Here is a 24,020-nt window from a genome sequence, read left to right as displayed (position 1 = left end):
AACTGTATTTGTCAGACACAGATCTTCCCTGCTTTGTGTTTAGTTTTGATTCTCAATCACCTGGAGGAAAATTTTCATCACCCTGGTTGGATGCCACCGAGTTCTGGGCCTTGATGTTTCACCTTCCATCTGTCCCTTGCTGGGAAATGTGAAGGCTTCTTATTACCACGTGAAAAAAAATCATTAGGAAAGTACATCGAGCGCCAAAAGTTACGTCAGTATGTAAAAATCACATCAAACGGTCCAAAATGCTTTCAATTTTGAATTATTTATCGTTAGTAAAGTTTTAGATAATTTATTAAAGGTGGTGAAAGGTGATCACGTTGTACAAGTAAGTGGTTTCACTTAGTAAGTGGTCATTAAAGAAAACAGCAAAAGCTATTGACTGGAAAACAAAAGAACCTTTAATAGAAGTGTAGAGAAGTCATATTTATCCGGTGCTGGCGGGTTGTTCTCAGGTCTTTGGGGAAAGAGAACTTAGACGATGTGTGGACGCTGTTTTCATGACTGTAAAGTCCACTGAATTCCTTGAAGCGGGAAGCAGAGTGGCATCAGTTAATGCAAATAAACGACTCCAGGCACAAGAAACATAAAGGACATTTGCAGAGAGCCTGTACACTTTAGATTTCGGTATTTCATCCAGTCATGTTTAAAACATTTATTTCTATATCACCAAATACTGTCTGTTACAGAAAGGAGTCAAAAGCCCTGAGAGAAACAATTGGTTTTAGGTCAGAAGTAGGAAAGTTACCAGTTGAGCCTAGAATATTTTGTCACAACAGAAAATAAGGAAGGACTTTATCCAAAGAACTGAAAGGCCAACCCAAATAAGCATATACACAGGCCCATGCACACTCAAATGTATCTTTTATCAGTCAAGATTTAAATTGCAATAGACTAAAGCATAGCAAGTTTGCTAAAACTCTGTACTTCATGGTTATAGTTCATAAATAAAAATCATGTTGGCCAGAGAATATTCAGTGAAGAGTACAGAAGCGATCAGGACCTGCTCTGGGTTGTGTCCATGACCTGACCCCTGACCCCAGGCTCTCTCAGGATGGAATTCCTCCTTGTGGGATCATCACACATAATAAGAATGACCAGCAGACAATACGTTAGAAGTCACTAATGAACTGTTGGGTCTTGGCAAATATCTTCTGTCTAATAGCCTGACAAAAGGAGCCGGACAGCCTCTGATTCCTAGTGGAACTTCAGACGCTGTTCCCTCTAGAGCAAGGCTGATGAAACTTCCAACTCCAAACCCCCTTTCACTTGAGAAATTTTTACCTGAGCTCAGCTAGGTAGGTAAGTAAAATAGGTACGTGACTCAGACATTTATGACAGTAAATCATAAAAAAATTTAAAATAGTCCATTGATAAGCATGTGATTTTCACCACATGGTCTACAAATCGAGTTCCAGGCCAGCCAGAACTAGATAGTGAGACCCAGTCTCAAGAAATAGAAAAGACAGAAAAAAAAAAAAGATGAAAGCAAATTTGCATACTGGAGATAGATAGATGTGCTTGTTGGTCTTACTTAGCACAATACAATCCAGAAATGCATTGTCCTGATACTTACGTGCTAAGGACTGACAGCGGGAAAATATTAAAAGCCTTGTTTTCTGTAATGAAGCCAGAGTGTTTCTGTAAGAGCAGCAAGCTTTGTACGTACATCCAAAATGACGTCACTTAACAAAACACAGTAGTCTGAGATCCGAGCCAGGGTGTCTCAGGCAGCGCTTGCTGGCCTTTCGAGGTGTCATGGCGGGCAATCGGGAGTACGTGTGGTACGCGTTCAGTTCAGCATGAAGGCCGTAAAGACGACTCCTGAAGCAGCACGGCCAAGTGCTGCCGGGAGGGCTGTGGGTCCAGTACACATCCGATTATGAACTAAGTGTTGGCTGTTGCGTGTTCCGAAATTGTTTACTGTTGCCAGATTTTCACCACCTCCCTGTGCCCTTCTCCCTTCTACCATGGGGTATGTGTGTGTGGGGGGGGGGGGGTCAGGACCCACAGGAAGAAGCTTCGTTGTAAAGCTCCACCAGTAATGTCCTTCATGATTGCATGTCTCTTATATTTCTAAGGTATTTTTTTCTCTTGTGAGTAAATAAACTTATTTTCATTTGTTTTGTCCTAGTTGGGGAATGGCGGTCAACGTGTATTCTACCTCGATAACCCAGGAGACTATGAGCAGGCATGACATCATTGCGTGGGTTAACGACATCGTCTCTCTAAACTACACAAAGGTGGAGCAGCTCTGTTCAGGTAAGAGGCTGTCTTTAGTATGTACCCGATCTGTTCACTGGCAATCTGTTCAGGTAAGAGGCTGTCTTTAGTATGTACCCAATGTGCTCACTGGCAATCGAATGTGGCTTTTAGGAGCCACCCGTGACATATTTGGGGTGAGACAAAACCATACATATAAATATAGCTTTTACTTGGAAAACTTGGCTATACCTGAAGAAGAACATTGTGGGGGGAGGATGTCTGAGACCATCTAAGAGCACACAGCTGTCCAGATGTGTATGAGCTGCTTCTGGCTTGCTGCCGGCCACACCCCTCTGGAATGCTGGCTCCTAGCCTCCTTTCCATGGCCCTGTTGTCACCAAGCATGTGGCTTCAAACACAGTGGAGCTTGGGCTGGTGATGCAGGGCCTGAATCCCAGCTGCTCGGGACCCTACAAGCAGTTCAAGGCCAGTCTGGGTGACCTAGTGGGACCTTGTTCCAAAACAAAAAGCAGCTGGGGGTAGAGCTTAGAATGCTTGCCTGTAGGAACAAACAAACAAACAGCAACAAAACCCAGAGTGGATCTTTAGAGCTTCTAATCGCCCTTCTCAATTCGGTCACACACGTCTCTCTCCCCGGAGCCTCAGCCCTCAGCACCGCGGAACACTCTGAATGCTCCACAGCCTCCTTCCCTTTGGCAGCCTGGAGTTCTCCTCCTCTTTGTGTGTGTAGTAACATCCTGTTCACAGTTTCCTCTGCCTCGCCTCCTGTCAACTCTGGGAAGCAGTCCTGGCTCAGTAGTTTCCCGCCAACCCCGCCCCCGTCCGGGATCACACCTGTCAAGCTGTGTCTATGGACTCCCCAGTCCCTGGAGGCACCAGGGGAGTCTTAAGAATGGGCCTGCAGTTACTCTTTGTCTAATGCCCGCACCCTACTGTACCTGATACTGAGTAGTTCTCCGGGAATGCATATTGGATTAAACCTGTTTGGAAGGAAGAAGCAATTTTAAAAAAAAGTCTGAGTATGTTAAAGTAATGTGCCTTTAGCTTTGAGTGCAAATCAAAAGAAAGTATTGTCATTGGCAAGTTAAATACTCTTGTAAGCTAATAGAAAAAGAGACATCTTCTCTGCCTGTGGCCCTAACATGGACATGGTGTTAGGGAATATAGTATTATGAATTTGTTTCTGTAAAGGTGTTTAGATGCAGAGAGTTCTGTTTTTGCCTGCTTGTTGGTATCAGACTGTGAATTCTTTCCAGTAGTCATACGCAAAAAAAAAAAAAAATGATTTCATGAAGTACTATCAGAATTTGCAAAGTCCCCAGTAATAGATTAATGTTTCCTTTTTGCTTTGAGACACACCTCTGACTGGGGAACAAGTGTGAGTTCCTGTTGTGGAAAGACAGGCGGTGGTCTCTCCACAGCTTGCAGTGCTTGTGTGTGTGAGAAACCTCAAACCACTAACAGTCAAGTGCAGGCCTCCCAAACCTGTCCGGCACCAATTCCATCTTCTTAGTTTAATTTTGTCTTCAGCAAAATTTTGTCTTCCTGGCATTTGGCAGGAAGAAGTGGTCTTTCTATTTATTTATTTATGAATTCATTTCTCTGCTCTCGTTCTAGAAGACTCTGAAAGCAGGTAGGCCAGTGCCTCTCAGATGAGAACAAATCCAAGACTAATGACCTAAGTGATTTGTCCTCATCATGCTCAGGAATGCTCGGATTTATGGAGTATACTGTATCTCGGGTATTTATTTTGGTTCCTTGTAGCTTATTATGTGGTATTTGATTTTCGTACTGTGCCCTGGGAAGACACTCGAAGGTCACCTGCATGGGTTTCTGCAGACTATTTTCCACGCTGTCGTCCCCCCACCCCCACCCCTGGAAGACTTAAACTCCACACCTGGTGGTTCCCACTCTGCCCTCCTCCCCTCTGCCCATTTCCAGCTAATAGATCTCTCTCAAAGCCCACGCTAAAACAAACATCAATAAGAATGGATGGAATTCTAACTGTGCAGAAGTTCACTCAGATGTATAGACTGAGACTGGCTACATTTGGGGTGTGTGTGTGTGTGTGTGTGTGTGTGTGTGTGTCTCTAATATGGAAGCTCTTCCCATCCAAGTACTAACCAGGCTTGACCCTGCTTAGCTTCCGAGATCAGACGAGATCAGGCGCATTCAGGGTGGTATGGCCGTAGACAATTTGGAAGCTCTTTACAATAAAGTTTTAATTATTTTTTTAAAAAAATACAAGGCAAAGTAGAAAAAAAATGAACATCAACTTTTCTTCAGTTTCCAAAAAGCTGAAATAAAACTACGATGTATTTGCTTCTGAACGTTCTGCCTTTTCCTGACGTCTCTTTCTTCCCCATAGACATCTTTAAATGTTCTGTGAAGTAAGAGTACTGGGCTGGGGTGGTCATAGCTCAGTGGTAGGGCACTTTTCTCATGTGTGCGAGGCTCTGGGTTCAATGCCCAGCACCGTAATAAGAAAAGAAATAAGTAAATCACATGGAAATACCTTGTAATGCATTCAAAATAATGAAAATTATTCGCTCCTATTTCTTGTTATTGTTTCCCAAGGATGTAACTTTATGACCACTTTCTTTGAACATTAAATCTGGGTCACGGATCCGTATGCATATTCGGATTGCATTTATTTCTTGCAAAAAGCAATCTGTTTCAAGGAAAGCAGAGGGCTGTTCCATTTTCTACTGCTGGCTGTCTAAATCTGCTTTGAAATCTCGTCATGTTGATTTCCCCTTGTGGGATGGGAGGTTGGGCCACGAGCACATCACACTAGTTCAGCTCCGGAATAACTTTCTGTTTTCATTCAGTCTTGATAGAATGTATAGGGCTTTAAAGGGGGGGGGAATTTTGCTTGAATTCTAGTTCAGACCAGTTTAGTAGATGTTTTCAAAGGTACTGAAGATGGGAAAGGTCAGTATGGTGCTAAAAGTTCCTAAAAGCATCCTCCTCGACTTGAGATGACAGAAAAGAAGTGGGCAGTGTGCGGGGGGAGGGGGGACAAGGCAGAGGGTTGCCTCTCTTCCTCACCCTTCACCCTGCCCTGCCGCCCCATGCTTCCTCTAAAACTTAAACTTACGCCCCCCTCCCCGCCACACACCCTCATGGCTGTGTCTGGATCTTCTCTCCTAGGCTGGGTGTAACTGCAAAGCTAGCCTTCCCAGCTGGCCCTTTTCTGACGTCTGTGCATCCTCCCCCTCTGCTTCCCACCCCGTCACAGGACAGGAAGCCCTGGCAGCAGAGACCAGCAGGCCTTCCACAGTGCCGGGGACCACTGCCAGTGTCATCACTCAGCCCGTACTGGCCCCGTGGCCGGTGGAAGGCTTGCTTGTTTGCCTGAGCATCTGGGGATTGAAATAAAATGCCATCTAGATGAAAGCAGTTTTGAAATTTTAAAATATTTCTCTTGATTGACTTTTTGTAAAGGTAGAAAAATGATTAGGGTTTGATTCGAGTTCAATATGTGTTTCTCCAGATTGGTTCAAGCTTTGTGTTGGATCAGGTTTCTGGAATTTTTTTTTTCTTTTTTGTTTTTCTTATTCTGGGAAAGCTTCTGAATTTGGCTGTTGAAATTGTAGTTGTATTTACAAATATCAGTGTATGAGCCAGTAGAAGGGAATATGATTTGTAACCCGCACTGGGCTTCTCGCAGGTGTGGTCATCAGGCACGCTTGGAACGTGGAGGATGAGCCCTCTGGGCCTTACCCTGATTGGTAGTCATTCCTGTGCAAGGTAGCAGGTTCTTTGTGACCATTTTTGGCTACAGATCTGTGCTTGTTAAATAGGTTGGTTCCAGCCTAGCGCTGTGTCCCCTGGGCCTTCTCTCTTGTGTCAGCAGAGAAGCCGGGTTAGTGATGAAATCAGCTCAGAGGCTAAATTTAGTAGGGCTGATCTTACTGACTCTCTCTTATTGAAACCAAGTAAGGATATTCCGTCAGTGTCTGCAGGCCCAGGAGTTCACTTAGCTTTATAAAATCAGAGGTTTATTGTTTTCTCTAAGAAAGTGAGCCATTTCAGAATGACTGTGGTTAGCTATTGTGTGCTAATGGAATATTATCTATGCTTAGAGGCATCCTGTAGATTTTGTTTAGGCTAGATATTTTTTCTCTCTAATTTTATTTGACCAGATAATTTCAAAATTCATTTACTTGGTTTCAAGCATACCAAATAATTGGAGAAGAGAGGGGTAACACGTGATGGGCCATGTCTAGGTGTGGTTCAGCTGGAGGGTGAACCGCTGCAGTGGGTAACATATTCAAGTCTCCCCCGATTCACTGGCTAAATACAGCTTCTTCTTCTTCTTTTTTTTTTTTTGAGTAGAGAATATAGAAATATCAGAGGGGTTTTCCTCCCTTATAATTTTGTGTATTTCTATTATCTTGATACTTTGTTATTGAAGATAAACATAAATTGGTGAGATTGTGGGGTGTTTGTCTGGGTTCGTTTGGTTTGGGGTTTTTGCCCTGGAATTTTTGTGAGCGTGCTGGCCTGCCTGCCTTTGTAATGTCCAATGCCAGGGCACCGTGGAGTATACATTTACCTTGACTTACCAAACTGCTACCTGGGATTTATGATTTTTTTTTCCCACATTGGCATGCTTGATCCTGAAAACAGTTGCCACATCTCCTTGCTGTGCTCCTTCTGATTGTAGCTAAACAGCAAACATGTTTTGGGCCCTGAGATAAATAGGCCAAGACCATTCTCCCTGAGGGCTTCAGACTCTGTGTAGCCAACTCCTGCCCTGCACAAGATGAGACCTCAGTGGTAAGTGCCACTGAAGAGAAATGGAAATGTACCAGGGAGAGCGTAAAATAAAGGAGGTGAGGACATCCGACTCTTGGGGCATGGCAGGTGCTCCCGAGTGACAGAGTGGTGGATGGTCAAGAGGTACCCCAGAAAGGTTGTCCTTCTAGTCAGGTGGGATGCCCAGGGTATAGGATCCCATGTAGGATGCTGAGCTTCTTCAGTGCGCAGCTCCCCACAGCAGGGCAGCCTGTGCCCCTTCCTCCAGGAGGGCACATAGTCCCTTGGATTCATGCTCAGTCCTTGGATTCATGCAGTACAGAGTGTGTGAACACGGGTTTGAAGCCACTGTGCATGTATAAGATACCTCCGGGAACCAGAGACTGGCTAAATTCTCTGGGAGGAACCAAACAGTTCCCGAAAACTGGGCAGGTGTCACATGACTGTTCGCTTTGACACCCTGTATCCCATTTTCAGCCTCCACTGGAGTCCCTTCAGCGTGATGATAAACCCCATAAATAAAGACAAATGAAAACCAAGCAGCTAAGTGAAAACAGACGGCTTGAGATATAGTGTGTGTTTTATGGAAAGCTCCATATGTGTGTGTGGTGTGTACATAATTTTATATCATGAAAAGTCAAAGGACACACATTCACGTTGAACTTAATAACATCACACAGATAACAGGAATAAAGCAAAAATGATGACATGTTATTAGAAACTTAAACTAATAAATTGTGAATTCTTAATAAGATCACAAAAATAACTTGAGGAATTAATTCAAAGCAATGTCCGTAGCTGTGCTGTGTATTTTGATCTCAGTATTTTCTGTTACCTGGGGAAATTACTACGTGTGGTCGTTGTATATACGTGTGTCGGGATTCGGGTTGAATGTCTTGCAGATTCACAGCTGTCCTGTGTGCTGGGCTCCGCCTGTCCCTAAGCCACTCACTGTATGATTGTGCATAGAGACGAGGGGCGTGTGTGGGTTCAGGAGCTAACGGGAGCCCTGTATCAATGCCATTGACTTTCAGGCCTGAGGCTCTGACTCCAGGGCCCAGTGGGAAGCCTTGGTGGAGCCAAGTACCTGTGGGTTTTAAGACTTGCTGAGTACATAATCCATAGGGCCCCTCCCCTGTGACCTTGTCTGGTTTATAACATGCTTACTTTATTTGGTCGCATTTTGTTTGGAGACTGTTTTCCCATTTAGCTTAGACTGGCCTCAAAGTTTCAATTCCCCTGCCTCATCTTCCCAAGTGTGTCCTGGTGATCTAGTGGTTAGGGGTTAGTGATCTTCTGGATCCTTCGATTACAGTCATATACCACCACACATAACCCCAAATACTATTTTTGTCTTGTTTTGTTTTGTATTTTGGTTTGGGTTTTGACTTTTTTGTTTCTTTGTTTGGGATTTACTGGTGTTATTTTTGTGTTGATTTGTTGAGACAAGATCTCACTCAGTAAGCCAGGCTGGCCTTGAACTTTAGGTCCTCCCGTCTCTGCCTCCTAACTGTTGGAATTACAAGTGTGAGCCACCAAGCTTGACTTACAATGAAGACATTGCCTATTTTGAAATCATTCACCAGGATCTATTTAAAAAAAAAACAATATCTTTATAAGAAAAAAGTATATTCTACTATAGTGAGAGTTATTTTAGATTTTTAGAAAAATAAACGATCCAAGTTTTAGAGAAAGTACATATGTCAACTTTAAATAAATTAGAATTCACCATTGAAAACAAAGTTCTTTCCTGCCTCTTCCCTACCCCGTCCCCTCGTTAACTCATTTCTGCTTTGGTCATCTGACTGAGCCCCTGAAGTAAATGCTGGGCAGTCCTCACATTACTTGAGTCCCTTTTATTACTGGGATTGTGCTTAGATAACAAAGCGTATTGGGACGAACCTGGGACATGTCAATAAATCTGCTCACTATACAGCAGTATCCTGTCATGTAGTGCAGTGTGCATGGACGATTTGTGGTAGCTGCTCCCAAGTTCTCTGTGGCTGCTGGTGGCCTTCCATGCCAAGCGGGGTCTGCTGAACTATCTCCAGCCTTTAGGGCCCCTCTTGGGGAGCTGTGGGGAAAGGAGCAAACTTCTGCAGAAGGCTGCTAGGGACGCTGTTGGTGTGTGTGACTCCTGGTGAGCTGGACTGGGGAAGGACACTGTTGGTGTGTGTGACTCCTGGTGAGCTGGACTGGGGAAGGACACTGTTGGTGTGTGTGACTCCTGGTGAGCTGGACTGGGGAAGGACACTGTTGGTGTGTGTGACTCCTGATGAGCTGGACTGGGGAAGGACACTGTTGGTGTGACAGACTCCTGGTGAGCTGGACTGGAAGGAACGGCAGGAGTGAGGAGCCCTGACCTGAGAGCAGAGGACAGAATAGTTCTCACGTGAAGAAGGCTGACAAGGCGCCCAGTTTCAGGGACAGGAGGATCCCGTCACCAGAAGAGTCGCCTGCAAAGGTGTGCTCTGCCAAAGTGAACTGCAGGCTTGTGCCGGTTCGTGCACACCACTCCACTTGCATGTGCTCAAGCCTCTCCATGGAGTACCACACCTGGCCTCCCGTTGTCCCTGGAGCGATGTTGACAGTTTCAGGAGAAATTCTCTGAGAAAATGCTGTTCTTACCCTTAATTTAATGTGCTCTAAAAAACAGACGCATTCTGAAAATCAAGGCTTTAAAATGGCATCTATGGATGCTTAGAGCCAGAAGGCAGCATTGGTCCCAGAAGCCTTCCTTAGTAACCCACGCTGACGCTCACTGAGGCACTTCCAGCCTGCTGTTCACCTGTAACTGACACTTGCCCATACACACCCGTCAGTCTGTCCCCTGGCTTCAAATGGCCTTTGAGGGCTCCTGCATGCTCACTTCCTCCTTGCTCCTGACCTTGGGGACTGAAAAATAATGCTATGAGTTTGACTGACCCCATCTGCGGGGTGATGGCCTTTTTCTCCCTAGACGTTTGTCCTGACTCCCGTAGTATGTCTGTGTCCCTGTGTTTTTTTACACTTGGGGGGGGGGGGGGCTATGTTTCTGCTGGATTTTCTGTTATATTTTTCTGTTTTTCTGAATTTTGGATTGCAATATTTTTCTGGTCTTTCAGAACTCAGTTGCTTGGCCCTTTAAATGTGATAATTTTCGTTGGGAAGGATGTTTTAGGGGACTCGCTAAGTCGCCCTGGCTGTCCTGGAACTCATTAAGTAGACCAGGCTGGCCTTGAACTCACAGATTGGCCTGCTTCTGCCTCCGAGTGCTGGAGTTAAAGGTGAGTTCCACCTCACGTAGCAGTTCACTAGCTTTTCATTCACCAGTAAGCGAAGGGGCGTCCCCATGTGCCACCTAGATAGGCATTTGTTTAGAGGTGACCTGTCACCACAAAAGCTAGACATGTGGACACATACATCTTCAGAGTCTTGCCTCCACGCCAGGCTTATCTTCATTTTTGTCTGTCTCATAGTCCAAAAGCAAACAAACAAAAACAGGCAAATAGAACAAAACCTTGCCTGTGAAAGTATAGACGCAGTACTGGAAACAAGTGTATAAAAAGCCCTTCCTAATGCATGTGGGTGGGAAAACAGTACCCTGGTGTCATCGCTGTCTAGAACTTTCTGTCCTCATGACCCCAGTAAGAAAACTCAGTCTCGGGCTGGAGAGATGGCTCAGAGGTTAAGAGAACTGACTGTTGTTCCGGAGTTCCTGAGTTCAATTCCCAGCAACCACATGATGGCTCACAACCATCTGTAATAAGATCTTGTGCCCAGAACACTATATACATAATAAATAAAATTTAAAAAAAGAAAAAGAAAACTCAGTCTCTACCTTCCTAACTTGTTTTTTATTTGTGGTAAAAACTTGCTTTAAGTTCCCCCACCCCCAACTAGAAAGCTAAATTCTAGCTTTAGCTTTGGCCTCGGACTCAGACCTCTGCTTCCCGTTTCAGTACCGAGCTCCATGGAAGCCAGGGACGTTTGTCTGAGCCCCATTCCCATTCCCCTTTCTGGACTCGGCTGTGGAAGCCAAGTGTCACTGCATGAGGCAGGATATGTGGAGTAAAATCTTATCAGCATGTTGCCCGAACAAAAATCACGTGTTGGAAATAAATGGTGTGAAACTAAATACCTAGGACTGGCTCCATCCTCCGCAGGTCCAGATTCTGCTACTGTCTCAGGCCCACAGGCTTACTCTTCAGCTGCTATGTCCTTGTGCCTTCAACTGTCGGAATCTTCGTCTGTGTCGTTAGGCGAGCTTGAAGCCCTGTGTTTTTCCCTGAAACATTAAGACACGAGTTTAAACACAGGGGTTGTGGGGTAGTATGGCAGTTGGATAAACCATGACAGACAGACAGATGACACCAGGGCTAGAATCAGGATGTCTGGCATGGATGCTCCAACTTTCAGTGCACCGTTTTAATGGTGAGTCTCTGCGGAAGTTAGTTTTCCAAGTAACACTTACGTACACAACAGCCCTCGTCCATACCGTGAGTCTCCAGCCGCGGTGCGCTCTAGGTGTTTCTCTGCAGTTTACCTTTTAGTGAAAATATTTATCCTACATCCCAGACAAGGACTGCTTGGAGTTTGATTTCGACTGCTCTGAACTTTCCATTTGGGAGACAGAGGAGGCGTTCTGTCTTCTGTAACCTAGGCAGCACTTTAAGCCACTGAGAACTCTCACTGACGGTCACGTGTCATCAGCTTCACTATTGCCCGGCTAGTGGGCATGCATGTATGTATGTGTTTGTATGGAAGTGTGCAAGCCCACAGAGGGATACACATTCCTGTGTATGTGCAGGTCAAAGGTCAGCAGTGAAGGTCTTCCTCTATTTGTTCCTGATAGTTTTTGAGGCAGGGTCTCTCAGGCTGGCTAGTCAATGAGCTCCATCCACTTTCCTTTTTGAGATAGGGTCTCTCTCTGGGGCTGGAACTCACCAGTTCAACTAGGCTGGCCAGTGAGACCCAGGGATCTGCCTGTCGCTGCCTTCCCAGCACTGGGATTACAATCTCATGCCTCAGAACGGGCTTTTATGTGGGCTCTAGGGATTAAACTCCGGGTCTCGTGATGTGATTACCCCTTCCCTGGCTTCACCGCTGAGCTCTTAAGCGTTGGGTTTGTGCATATGGAGGGTTTCTGCTGACCTGCTGGAAATAGAACCCTATATTTTGCAGTATCACTTTCTGTTTTAGTGAGCCTTGGTTTCCCACAGGGACACTTCCTCCACTAGGAGGTTTGGGCTCCGGTGGCAGATGCAATCCTGCAGGAGCATCAGTTCCGAGAGTGGCCAGGCAGACACATGGGATAGCAGGCTTCTGTGAGTGTAGTGTACAGACAGTCTCAGAATCCACCGTGCTTTATCATGAGAGCTATCCAGTTGTCAATATGCAGCTTTTGAGATGGCGGGAAACAGTTATATTGTTAAGTATGAGAATGTCAGAAGCTCAAAGAGGGGTGTGTGAAAAGAAGTCACCAGCGATGAGAGGAGCCAGTGTCCCTGGGAGCAGCACACAGGGCCTCTCTGACTTAAACTACAACAAAAGATGAGAGGCCAGAAGGAACAGTGTTGTTGGAAAGTGTCTGAGACTTGGGAAGGTGAAGCTTCACTGTCTTCTCCTCAGCAGAAACTACAAGTAGCCTTTTAAAGAGAAGTTAACGACAGCCTGGGAATTAGATAATCATCTAATATTAGAGCTGAGGGCTTTCTTCAACCCTGACGTTTTGCAGATAAGAATATGGTTGGCTCTAAAGTGTATGATGACATACCTCGACCTATTCAGGATGGTGAAGGCTTCGGAGCCAGGGCCCAGCACTCCACTTCTCCTCCTCCCTTGCCTGCATCCTTGCGGGTAGAAGCTTAAGAAGCTGTGTGGTTGTTTTAAGAATCCCTTTACCTGTTAAGATTCCTCTAATGGCAGATAGGATCACATCGGTCTGTTCATTTAATGACGGATCGTGTTGCGTTTGGGCAAATACGCTGTGAAGTTTGATCTCAGCAGTGGAGTGAGGGGAAGAGAAGAGCTGTGAGAACAATAGGAATAAATAAAGACGAGATGTTTATTTTATCTTCTATACACACTGTATGTGCTTACGATGGAATGCTTATGAGTCTATAACATGGAAGTAGATTTACAGTGTGTCCAGGCTAATTTCCTGCTGTACAATAAGCAGATGCTTCAGTTTGCTTCCTATTGCTGTGATAAAAACCACGCTCAAGAGCAACTTGGAGAGGAGGGTTTATTGGGCTCACATTTTCTTGTCACAGTCCGTCACTGAGGGAAGCCAGGGCAGGGAGTCAAGCAGGAACCTGGAAATGGGGACAGAACAAGAGACCACAGAGGAAGGCTGCTTACTGGTTTGCTCCCTCTGGCATGGTTGGTTTGCTTTCTTAGACACCCAGGACCAACCTGGCAAGAGAAGTACCACCCAAAGTGGGCCAGGCCCTGTCACCTCAATCATCAGTTAAGAAAAGCCCCTGCAGCCTTGCCTACTGCAATCTTACACAGGCATCTTCTCCATGGAGAGTCCCTCTTCTCAGACGGTTCCAGCCTGTGTCGAGTTGACAGGAAAGTAACCAGCACAGGTGGTATAACTGATGTTCCCAACACCAGCTTGAAGGATGCTGGATGTTGACGTACACGCCCCTATAATCTCAGCGGGGAGGCCGAGGCAAGTGGATTGGTGTTTGTGCCAGCCAGGCCTATGTGGTAGGACCTTGTCTTAAAGAAAAGAAGTCTGTGTATTCTCTTGTATTCCCTTGTAATCCCTCTAAGAATCGCAATTTACAAGATTTACGAATTCTTTGAACCTTTGAGTTTTTGCTTGAAAGTGATATATATATATATGTTTATACACATATACACGCACACACATACATGCACACACACAGATACACACATACATACACACAGACACACATATACACACACACATACACAGATACACAGACACACACATGAATGAATGAATGAATGAATGAATGAATGAATGAATCTTAAACAAAAATCCTACAGTTCAGGTCAGTGTTTAAATTTCACTTTGCTGTTGATAGCTGATCATGCCCTGAGCTTGATCCCAAGTTGATAAGATGGCATAACCATAAAGACAGCATGTCATAAGGGTTCTGTGAGGTCTTAGGGTGATGAACATCCATGTGCAGCCACTCACAGATTTTATATAAATATGCATGTTGTATCTTATATTTCTGGTGTAGTCTGTTCCATAGCTGTGCTGTTAAATGCTGTTTTCTCTTGCCTGAAATTTTCCATCTAAAAATGCCCGTTTGCTGTGACACGTGTTCTGTTCTTGAAGTCCAGGATCTGGTGACCTGATGGGTTCTGGGGTGACACCTATTCTCTCCTCTCTGTGGACTGATGGGTTCTGGGGGTGACACCTATACCCAGCCTCTCTGTAGACTGATGGGTTCTGGAGTGACACCTATACTCAGCCTCTCTGTGGACGTGGCACCCTCCCGTTTGATTGCTCTGATTCATCTTGTATTTACATTTTCTGAAGGCTTGGTCTCTTGCAGAGGAGAACTTGCATGAGAGGATGCGGGTCGTTGCAGGAGTCACTCAGAGAGAAAGCGGGCTGAACTGTGACCCAGAGCTCAAGTTCCCATCAAATTGCCATTTGATAGGAACCTTGTTTGGGTTATGCCATGGTGAAGTTCCTGTCCCTGTGATGTTCTTGATGGCCTCAGCTGCCCTCAAGATATCCTTTTCATGAAGTATTAGCAGCGTGCCCCTTAAAAGGTGCAGGGAACCAGGACCTGAAAGTGACCGAGGGCACGCACCCAGCTGTGACAGCAGAATGATGTCTGCACAGCTCCCATGCCAGCTCAGGGTCTCCTCTAGCTCTGGAAAAGCTGATACGTGTCATGGCAATGAAGTGTCCGCGTAGACGTCCTCGCTGAAGGTGCTCAGGTGTCACTTATGTTCCTTCTACATCAGTTCCCACAGAGCATTTGCCCTTCCGTTCCGATGTCCAGATGGTTCTGAGACGCAAAGGAAGGCGTGAAAAGCTCGGGCCGCACAGGCAGTAAATTACTCAGTTAGGATTCCAACCACACCGCCTATTTTTAGCCTCAGCCTCGAGCTTTTCAGAAATATGAAATGCTTCTCAACTTATCTTTCCAGGGTAGAGGAACCTTGGTCAGAAGGTAGTAAGTACACAACGCCTCAGACAGCTCGCTTGTAAATATGTACATCCAATCCTAAGTGTTAGTGAATATAAGCCAGGCTGCAGGGAAGGCTCAGCAAGCGGGAATTATTCCGGAAATGCAAAGAATCCAGGACTAGAAAAAAAAATCAATGGATATGATTGGTCATAGCAAATTAAGAGGAAAAGATTTTTATCTCTGTAAAAATAGTAGTTAATAAAATTCAGTGGAATTTAATTACTAGGAAAATTTAAGAGTATTTCCTTAGTATTAAACATCTGTGGCCAGTAGCAGTCTTGAGGGAAGAACACAATATATATATTTAATAGTGGTTTATTTGAGACAGTTTCTATGTGTAGTGCTGGCTGTTCTGGAACTCAGTCTGTAGACCAGGCTGGCCTCAGCTCAGAGTCCTGGGATTAAAGGTGTGCACCACCATTACCTGGGTAAAACAGTGTATTCTGTTCCTCACCGGAAGTGTATAAAGGTTCTCTTCCGGGCACCCTCATCTACATTTGTTAGGATTTGTTCACTTAATGGTTACATTCTGACTGAGATGAGGTGGAATCTCAGTGTGGCTTAATCTGCACTTCTCTGATAACTATTGAAATTGAGCATCTTCTTCATACATTCATTGACCATTTGTGCTTTGTGAGAACCGGCGGCTTATTTCACTAGTCCATTAATTGATTGGGCTGCTCATTCAGCACCACAGAACATCCCCTACACACTGAAGAAAAAATTAACACATCCAAGAGGTTACAGCAAAAAGCAGACCATGTGAAAAGAGTAGCTAAGCAAACGAGGAATGTCGAAGCACCAATCATACGGCAGGAATTACACACACCTTTCAAAGGTGGCTGGATGCCGAAGGTCTCACCTCTCCAGTTGGCATACAGACTAGCAGACGACTAAGAACAGGATCCATCTATTCCTCCAAGAAATGCACCCCACCATCACAGATAAACAACTTCGAGATGGGAGTGACCAAGGACATAAAGGGAGTTGCAGCTAGAAAGCAAATGGGCATCAATGAATGTCCCCAGGTGGATCTCCACCACCATGGTGCAATCAACCGTTTCTTAACCGTGACAATAAAAGCACAAGCAATTTAAGGTTAAATGGAATGAGTTCAAAGTTTAAAGCATACACTCTGGCGATAGGAGAGCAGGCAGTGTGTGCCCATCACACGCCTTGATAAGAGAACTAAGTCTAGAGCGTAGAATTCCCACAGCTAAGCAGACGAGTAGCTCAGCTAAAAACAGGCAAAGGATCTGCAAAGATTCCTCCAAAGACAGTATACAACTGGCCCACGAGCATTTTAGGAAGCTATTCAGTGCCATTAGTGATTAGCAAAATCCACCGAAACCCGCATGAGGCACCATGCACCCGCTAGGACAGCTAGTGGACTATGGACAGACAATAGCAAGTGTGGGGTTGAAGCCCATTGCTGGTGGGAAAATAAGATGGTGCCTGCTTTGGAAAACAGATGGGCAATTCTTCAAGATGTTTATCACAGAGACCCCACGTGACTCAGCACAGATTCCACCTTACGGCCAATGAAAACATATGTCCCTCAAGAACTTACAAATGTTCTTAGCAGCTTTACCCAGTAGTCTCCAAATGGCCCAGATGCCCACTGACTGATGGAAGGATTGATAAAATATGGTGTGTTTGTATAATGAAATATTATCTTAAAAAGGATTAGACTTCCAGTGAACCTCGAAGCTCAATGGTCAAAACGAATGATCCCTTTATGTGAAATCTGGGGAGATGCAGATGGACGGAAAGTTAGAAGAGTAACAGTTGCTGGGGTGGAGGGAACGGGAAGCGCAGAGTGGCTGCCCGTGGCTGTGAAATCTGTGTGTGGTGATAAAAATCTTCTGGAATTAGATACCTGCTATTGGATTTACAGTCCTGTGAATGTGTTGTAACCCACTGACTGAATCACAGGCTTTCAAAGGCTGCATATATGAATTGTATCTGAATGTTTCTAATGGGCTATTTTCTGTGTGCTTTTTAAAATGAATACTTTATTTCTTTTAATTTTGAGAGAAAGGAAGTTGTTTGGTTAGTTTCAGTTTTTCAAGACAGGGTTCTTCTGTGTAGATCAGGCTATTCTGGAACTTTCTCTGTAGACCAGGATGACCTCAAACTCAGATCCACCTACCTCTGTCTCCCGAGAGCTAGACTAAGGGTATGTACCACCATGACTTGGCAAAAGAGGAGAAGCTGTAAAACACAAGATCTATTAATATAGAACATAGAGTTTATGTAATTTAGAAGATAGGGCAACCACACAGTTCACGGCCAAAATGACATATTTATTAATATGATAATTTAAGTGAGTATGGATACATATAAAGAAAATATAGATATGTTAATACCCTCTTTGTTTTTAGTTTTTAAACAAAATTATAATAGTAACAGCAGTAAGACTTCCAACTGTATACCCAGATATCTTGTATCTTGCATATTATGACAATTAAAAATGACTTTCCTAGATGAAAAGAGAGAGAGAAGGAGCCTTCAGCACATGCATTGGGAAAGTAAATCTGGTAAAGACAGAGTCCATTCGGTGGTGTCAGAACCTGGCTAACTTCATCGGTTGTCAGTTTGGGGTGAACATTACAGAAAGTACTCTTAGCAAGCTTATGAAGGAAAGAATTTCTAGGAAAGATGGGTCACTCAGCATCCATGGAAAGCCAAGGTTAGAAGTGAAGGAACCTCCCTGTGCTGGGGAAAGGGGATAGTTAGACTAGGATGCTCCATTCTGTCATTTCACAGTGTCTAGACATGCTACTACCACGACAAACTCTCTATCTCTGTATTTCTCTCATTCCCTCCATTTGATGGAGGCAGGACTTTCCATAGCAGAGCTCAGGTCATGTGGAGGTAGGAAAAGGAGACCCACGTACATTCAACTATTGGGGTACGAGGTGGGGTCCTGAAGCGTCTCTCTAGGTAAGGAAGTGCCAAATGAGAGGAGTCAAAAGTGACAGCTTCCCACTAACATTTGGAATGACTAAAATTAGAACCATACTTTCTATCACAAACCAAAATAAATTCCACATGGATCCAGAACTTGAATGTAAAACTGGAGATCATAAAAGCACTTACAGAAACTGTGCATGCATATTTATGGGATCTTGGTTGAGGGAACTTGCTAAGCATGATGTAAATACCAGAGTGCCATTAAAACACTGATAGAGAATATCAGATGACCCAAAGGACCCAAGGTGTGGCAGATTGCTTGCATAGCGTGTACAAGGCCCTGGTTTGATTCCCAGCACCACAGAAACAAGTGTAAATAAATACAGAAATAATTGCATTTAAAAACTATTTGTTGCATTTTAGTAAAAATAAATGAATAAATGTATAACCCCACCCCTTAAGAGATCAGAATGGCGAATGCCACAATACAAGCAGGGGTTAGCTAGCCTTGGGTGACAGGTGTTAAAGATGGGTTTTCAGCTTTTCTCACTGTGTGCTTCCCCCCCACACACAAAAGTGTTATTTATTTTTAAATTTGGAAAGTGGAGCACTTGGATGTTTAGTTCATGAGACTATGTAGCATCCGGGTCTTCAGAGGCAAATTTAATGCTAAACTCTAGAAAAATGCGGCTAGCTTTACAGAGAGCGGGTCACGGCAGAGCTTCCACACCTGTGTGATTATGTTGCAGGGGTTGGAGTTTGCTCCATCTGGTGACACTTTTAAAAGGACTGGATAATTGAATGTGTCTTCCCCTCCCCACCACACACACGCACAGAATCCTTACCTCCACAGTGTTTTGGCTTTGGGTTTGCTATGCCTTGTCTTATTTTTAAGAGAAGCCATCTGCTTAGGAAGAAACTCTTAATTCACAGTTTTGACATCTAAGGGAAAGCCAGATGCCCGTTGCATTTTTCATTGCCTTACCTACAAAGAATGAGTTAGCACAGCATTTCCGGTTCCGCAACCTTTCAGTCCCCAGTCTTTTGTCCCCTCTTCTCTGGGACTCCATCTCAGTAGAGGGTTTAGCATAAATTTAGCATAAATCTAGTGTCCTAGCCAAAGGGGAGGCTGTCACTTGAAAGACAAGGCCTCCCAGAAGCCTCCATGATAAATGATGAGGGAGGCTCTTCATGGTCCAGAAAGACTAATCAATAGCCCGTCATGGAAACAGAGCAAGCTATCTGGAGACAGCAAAGAAAGAAAAGTTTTTAAGTGTCATGCCCCTTGTCCCTGCTCTTGGCACTCGGCTCCTCTTCTTCCGAGACAGGACTCACTATGACAGTTTCTCATATTAAGCGCCCTTAGTCTTTACCTTTAAGGGCCAAGGAAATGCCATCTTGCTAGGGTTTTTCTAGCTGAGATCAGCATGTTTCAGTAGTTCTTCCTTCATGTTTAAAAGTAAACACCTCTAAGACCATCTCCTGTTCAAGGGGGTCCTAGCGAACATTTCTGTGTACTTTTCTCTGTTGTAAACAGCGTGACTCTGGACGCCTGTGTATCTCAGGTGATCCCTGACTTCCTCTTTATGCTAATGAGGGAAGCCTGGTGCTCTTGGGCTGAAAAGATCATCAAGCAGCTGCTTCTGGTCTTAGATGGCTTAGTGATAACTGTTTCCAGCCCCGTCGCTTCCCAAGATGGCTGTAAAACAGCATGGATTTATGTCTTTGGGCCACACATCCCCTGAGAACCTGTGTACCTCTCTCATGGTTATATGCCCTGTGCTTTTTCTTAAGTTGATTTTGATGACAGGGAGCAGGACACTAGCTAGATAGAAGGGCAAGGTTGTGTCTCTTTCCTCTGATAGAAGCAGCAAGAGTCTTACCATGGATTCTCCGGCATCGGTGGAGGAATCCACAGTTGGTGCTGAGAACTGAATGCATAGTGACCCTGGCAGGTGATGCACTGTTGTGGTGGGCTCTCTTCCCCCTGGTACCCAGCCCCTGTTGCTGAGGAGGTGTAAGTGCAATGATAAAAGGGACATGTGTGCAGGAGGCACTGCTGTGTATCATGGTGCCAGTCATGACCTCCATCACATCCGGGGTACAGCTAGACTCATCGCTGCCTCTCATCTTTTTGCAGGAGCCGCCTATTGCCAGTTCATGGACATGCTCTTCCCAGGCTGTATCAGTCTGAAGAAAGTAAAATTCCAAGCAAAGTTGGAGCATGAGTATATCCACAATTTTAAACTTCTGCAGGCATCGTTTAAGCGGATGAATGTTGATAAGGTAAGAAGCCTGCTAGTACCTCCCTCAAATGTATTCTTTTCAAAATCGCTTTCAGCATTTTATTGTTTTTAAATTGTGTGTATGTAGGTTTGTACATGTAAGCGTAGTGTCTGCAGAGGCCGTAAGAGGGCATAGGATTCCCCAAGAGTCAGAGTTACCTGTGACCGAGAGCTACCCAATGTGGGTCCTGGAAATTGAACTCCAGTCCTCTGGAAGAGAACTGCCTGTATCTTAGCCAGCACCCTGTAGTAGTAATCAAAACTGAAAAAGTCTGAGAACATATCTATGAGGTATATACTCAGATATCTCACCATGTGGGGTCTGTCCATACAGAAACAGCAGCCCTGAGTTTCCCCATTCCTGTGAGGTTTTAGTTTTAAGAAATCCTTAACCCAGCAGCCATTAGACAGAAACCTCTTAGCAAGAGTCCTGAATGTTATAATAGTGGGTCATCAGCTTCTCTGGGTTGCAAATGAGACACTTTCTGTTTACCAGAGGCCTCGGGGTTCTGTGGATGTTTTGTTCCTTCGGGAAAAACAACTTGTTAACAGGGAAACCACTCTGGGCTTGACTGGCCGGTCCGGGTCATTTTCTGGGTGTCTAAGCTGGCTCCTCCTTCCTCATGGTTAGGACACGCTAGTGAGCAGGTGTCTGTAACAGTGTCCAGCGTAGCACTCCTCTCAGATCCCAACATCCGTGAATGTTGCTTTTCTCCTTTGAAGTATAATTTTGCCCCAGGTGACACAAATGGAAGTCTCGGTCCTCACGTCCTGTTCCTCCCAATAAGGGACTGAGGGGCTAAGACCCGCTGGTCTCTCAGGGAGAGCCGGGTGCTAGTCAAATGTTTGCTAGTAATATGTCTTCCTTATTTAGGGTATTTCTCTTACTGGCCATGCCTCCTAGAATGAATAAGCATGACAAGACATGAATCTCAAACAAGGGGGAAAGAGATAAACCAGCAGAGGAGAAACATAACTCTTAAAAAAAAAACAGTATTGATAAAAAGAATAAAAAGCCTACAGGATAGAAAACAGACACTAGGTTGTGAGATAAAGGTTAAAGTTTAATAATCTAGCATGGTTCATCACTTTCCTAGGTAAGGAGCATTCTCACCACGATGTTGATTAAACCTGGCTTCTTCTCTTCTAGGAATGCTTGTTTTAAATTGTACAGCCTGAACCAGGTGTAGCGGTTAGTCCCAGCTTCTCCTAAGGCTAAGGCAAAAGGATTGCTCAAGCCTAACTGTTTGAGAACATCCCGGACATCACAAGACCCCTTCTCAAATCAGATTATCTGTTTCTCTGAAAGATCCTAATTTTTATTCCTTCTGCTGAGGCTAATCTCCAAGTAGCTCCTTCCCCCACACACCCAGTTGTGCGGGCTCTCCTTACTTTTAAATTCGCACTTGTACATTAGAGAGAAGAAACACCCATCCGTGGGTTTCTGGCTGGAACTTGCTGTAATCAAATCAGAAAGCTTTGTGCATCTTTCTATAAGTGAACACACAGAAAATGGCCGAGCTAAGAATATTGACAAACAAGTTTGCAATGGCAAGAGACTGGCCTTGGCCTCGCCAGCCTGTCAGCCCCAGAAGCATCAGGACCCTGTGACTGCCCAAGTCCCTAGAGAGACGCCCTGTCGTGCACCCCTCATGTCTGTCATACCTAGTGCTTTAGAGGGCCCACTTGAAGCTTCTGTCCCTGAAACCAGGAGAAGTCAACAGAAGTCAGAGCTGCTATGCCACTGCCATGTAAAAGCCTCACACGTAGGCAGCGGACACATTGCTTCAGTTGTCCGTGAAGGACCCTGTACTCCACATCCCTTACCAGTTCAGTCTCTCCAAAAGCCAACAGTAACACTCAGCAGACGTCAGCTGTGATAAAATATCCATGGTAGTGCAAACAGGGCAGGGAGTCTCTCCCTGAGAGTTCAAGGGAAGCGAGAGGAGGGAGGGCATGGCAGCACCCGAGCCTCCAGGACCAGCAGCAGCTTGATGAACAATGTCCTTCCAGAAACTTCTATTTCCTTTATTCTGTATCTTGTATCAGTTTCTGTTGCAGCTGACTTAAATGTTTTTGGAAAATGTATCACTGATGACTTAGCTGAGTGTGTAGCCTAAGGCGCTTCCCTCACTTTTTCTTCCAAGTTATGGTTGATACACAAGGGCTTTCTGTTCTTTTTTTTTTTCCTCAATTGTTTCTCCTGAGGTTATACTATAATTTTATCATTTCCCTTCCCTTCCCTCCAGTCCCTCCTATACTCACCCCTCTTTGAGATCTTTCAAATTCATGGCCTCTTTTTTTATTCATCGCTGTTCATGTGCCAGAAAAGTCCCATGCAAGTTCCAAGGGAGGGAGACAACCAACAGCAGCGTGATAACCCCAAGAGCACACCAGTGGTGCGGATACTTTTAACAGTAGGAAAAGCATGCCTGGTGCAGGAAACCTAGCCACCTGCTCAGAGCTAGGGAAGTCAGTGATTGTGGAAGAGAGCCCTAGCCGCCATTTTCTGTTCTTTCTAAAGTGGCCCTCTTGGCTTCTATGACATCAGTGGCCTATGGTTTCCAAGGTGGTAGAGCCTTGCTGCAGGGTTGGTGTCTTCTGTTTCCGTTCATGTTGTCATGCTATGGAGCTGCGTTTCCTGCACACTGGGCTTCTGTCTGAATCACTCACACCACACGCCTGCATTCTGACTCACAACTTAGTTCTGCCACTCTCATAGTTCCCAATCAGTTGTCACCCAGTGATGGAAGAAGTAAAGTCTACTCATTGTGCTGTGTGGGGAGAATGCTGGGAGAATTCCATTTTCCTTAATAAAAACAATAGTGGTGCACTGAATAAGTTAAGCAATCAAGTCTGCGCGCGCACACACACACACACACACACACACACACACCTCGCTTTGTCTTAATCCCAGAGGTTCCTGCGAGAGTCGGCAGGGAATCCTGGCTGACTCTGTGCTGGAAGGTTACACTGAAAAGCTGATACTATGCATGCACCTTCTTTGTGTGCTCCCACGACCCCCTTATTGAGCCTCTTCTTCTCTGTCTCTGCACTCCCCTGAGCCTTAGCTCCTGCCCTATGTTAGTTGGGATGCTTGTTCCTCTACATTTCAGTGAGCTCTGTTCCACATGACCCATCAACTCAGTACCTGTTTTCCCTGACCTGCCCCTGGTTCCTGTGTTCTGTTAGCTCTAATCCTAACAAGAATTTATGTCACTATGACTCGGCCAGGGTTTTACAGAGAAGTAGGAAAGCGCTTCAGGTTTGAGACAGCACAACATCCCAGGCCTGTAGATTCTGTGGGGAGACTGCTAAACTATAAATGTCCTCCACACGAGAGAAGTCACCTGTTTTGTATGTTGGCTTTTCTGAGATGAGGCCTCGCTGTCTAGCCCAGTTCCATCTGAGACTCACAATCCTGCCTGTCTCTCAAGGACTGGGATTACAGGCTGTGCTACCACCAGACCTGGCAGGTTGCCCCCTCTCGACGCCTAAGGATATTCCTTTTTTAGTTATTCAGGAAGAATTAAATTTTCCAATACAAGCAACTCTGTTGGATTTTTTTTGAAATAGTTAAAATTGTGTCAATTCTAGAATATTGCTGAGAAGACAGGTAGAGAGAAACAGTGGTCAGGAAGTGCAGGCAATGGGCCAA

General features: G+C 44.9%; 1 protein-coding gene across 3 annotated transcripts in view; it reads left to right on the top strand.

Moving 5' to 3' along the window:
- Nucleotides 1-24,020, top strand: part of LOC121453322 (microtubule-associated protein RP/EB family member 2) — a 138,171-nt gene that overhangs the window by 79,523 nt on the left and 34,628 nt on the right. For all 3 annotated transcript variants that reach the window (XM_041660003.1, XM_041660002.1, XM_041660001.1), the window contains 2 exons: nt 2,138-2,265; nt 20,218-20,363. In XM_041660003.1, the coding sequence (XP_041515937.1) occupies nt 2,145-2,265; nt 20,218-20,363 (267 nt within the window). In that variant the 5' untranslated portion in view covers nt 2,138-2,144. The remainder of the gene's footprint in view (nt 1-2,137; nt 2,266-20,217; nt 20,364-24,020) is intronic.

This window comes from Microtus oregoni, unplaced genomic scaffold (assembly GCF_018167655.1).
Source record: "Microtus oregoni isolate MIOR12 unplaced genomic scaffold, Mior012 000011F_ref0000422, whole genome shotgun sequence".
Lineage (NCBI taxonomy): Eukaryota > Metazoa > Chordata > Mammalia > Rodentia > Cricetidae > Microtus > Microtus oregoni.
Note: the sequence above shows the minus strand (reverse complement) of the source record. Positions and strands in the feature narration are given on the sequence as shown.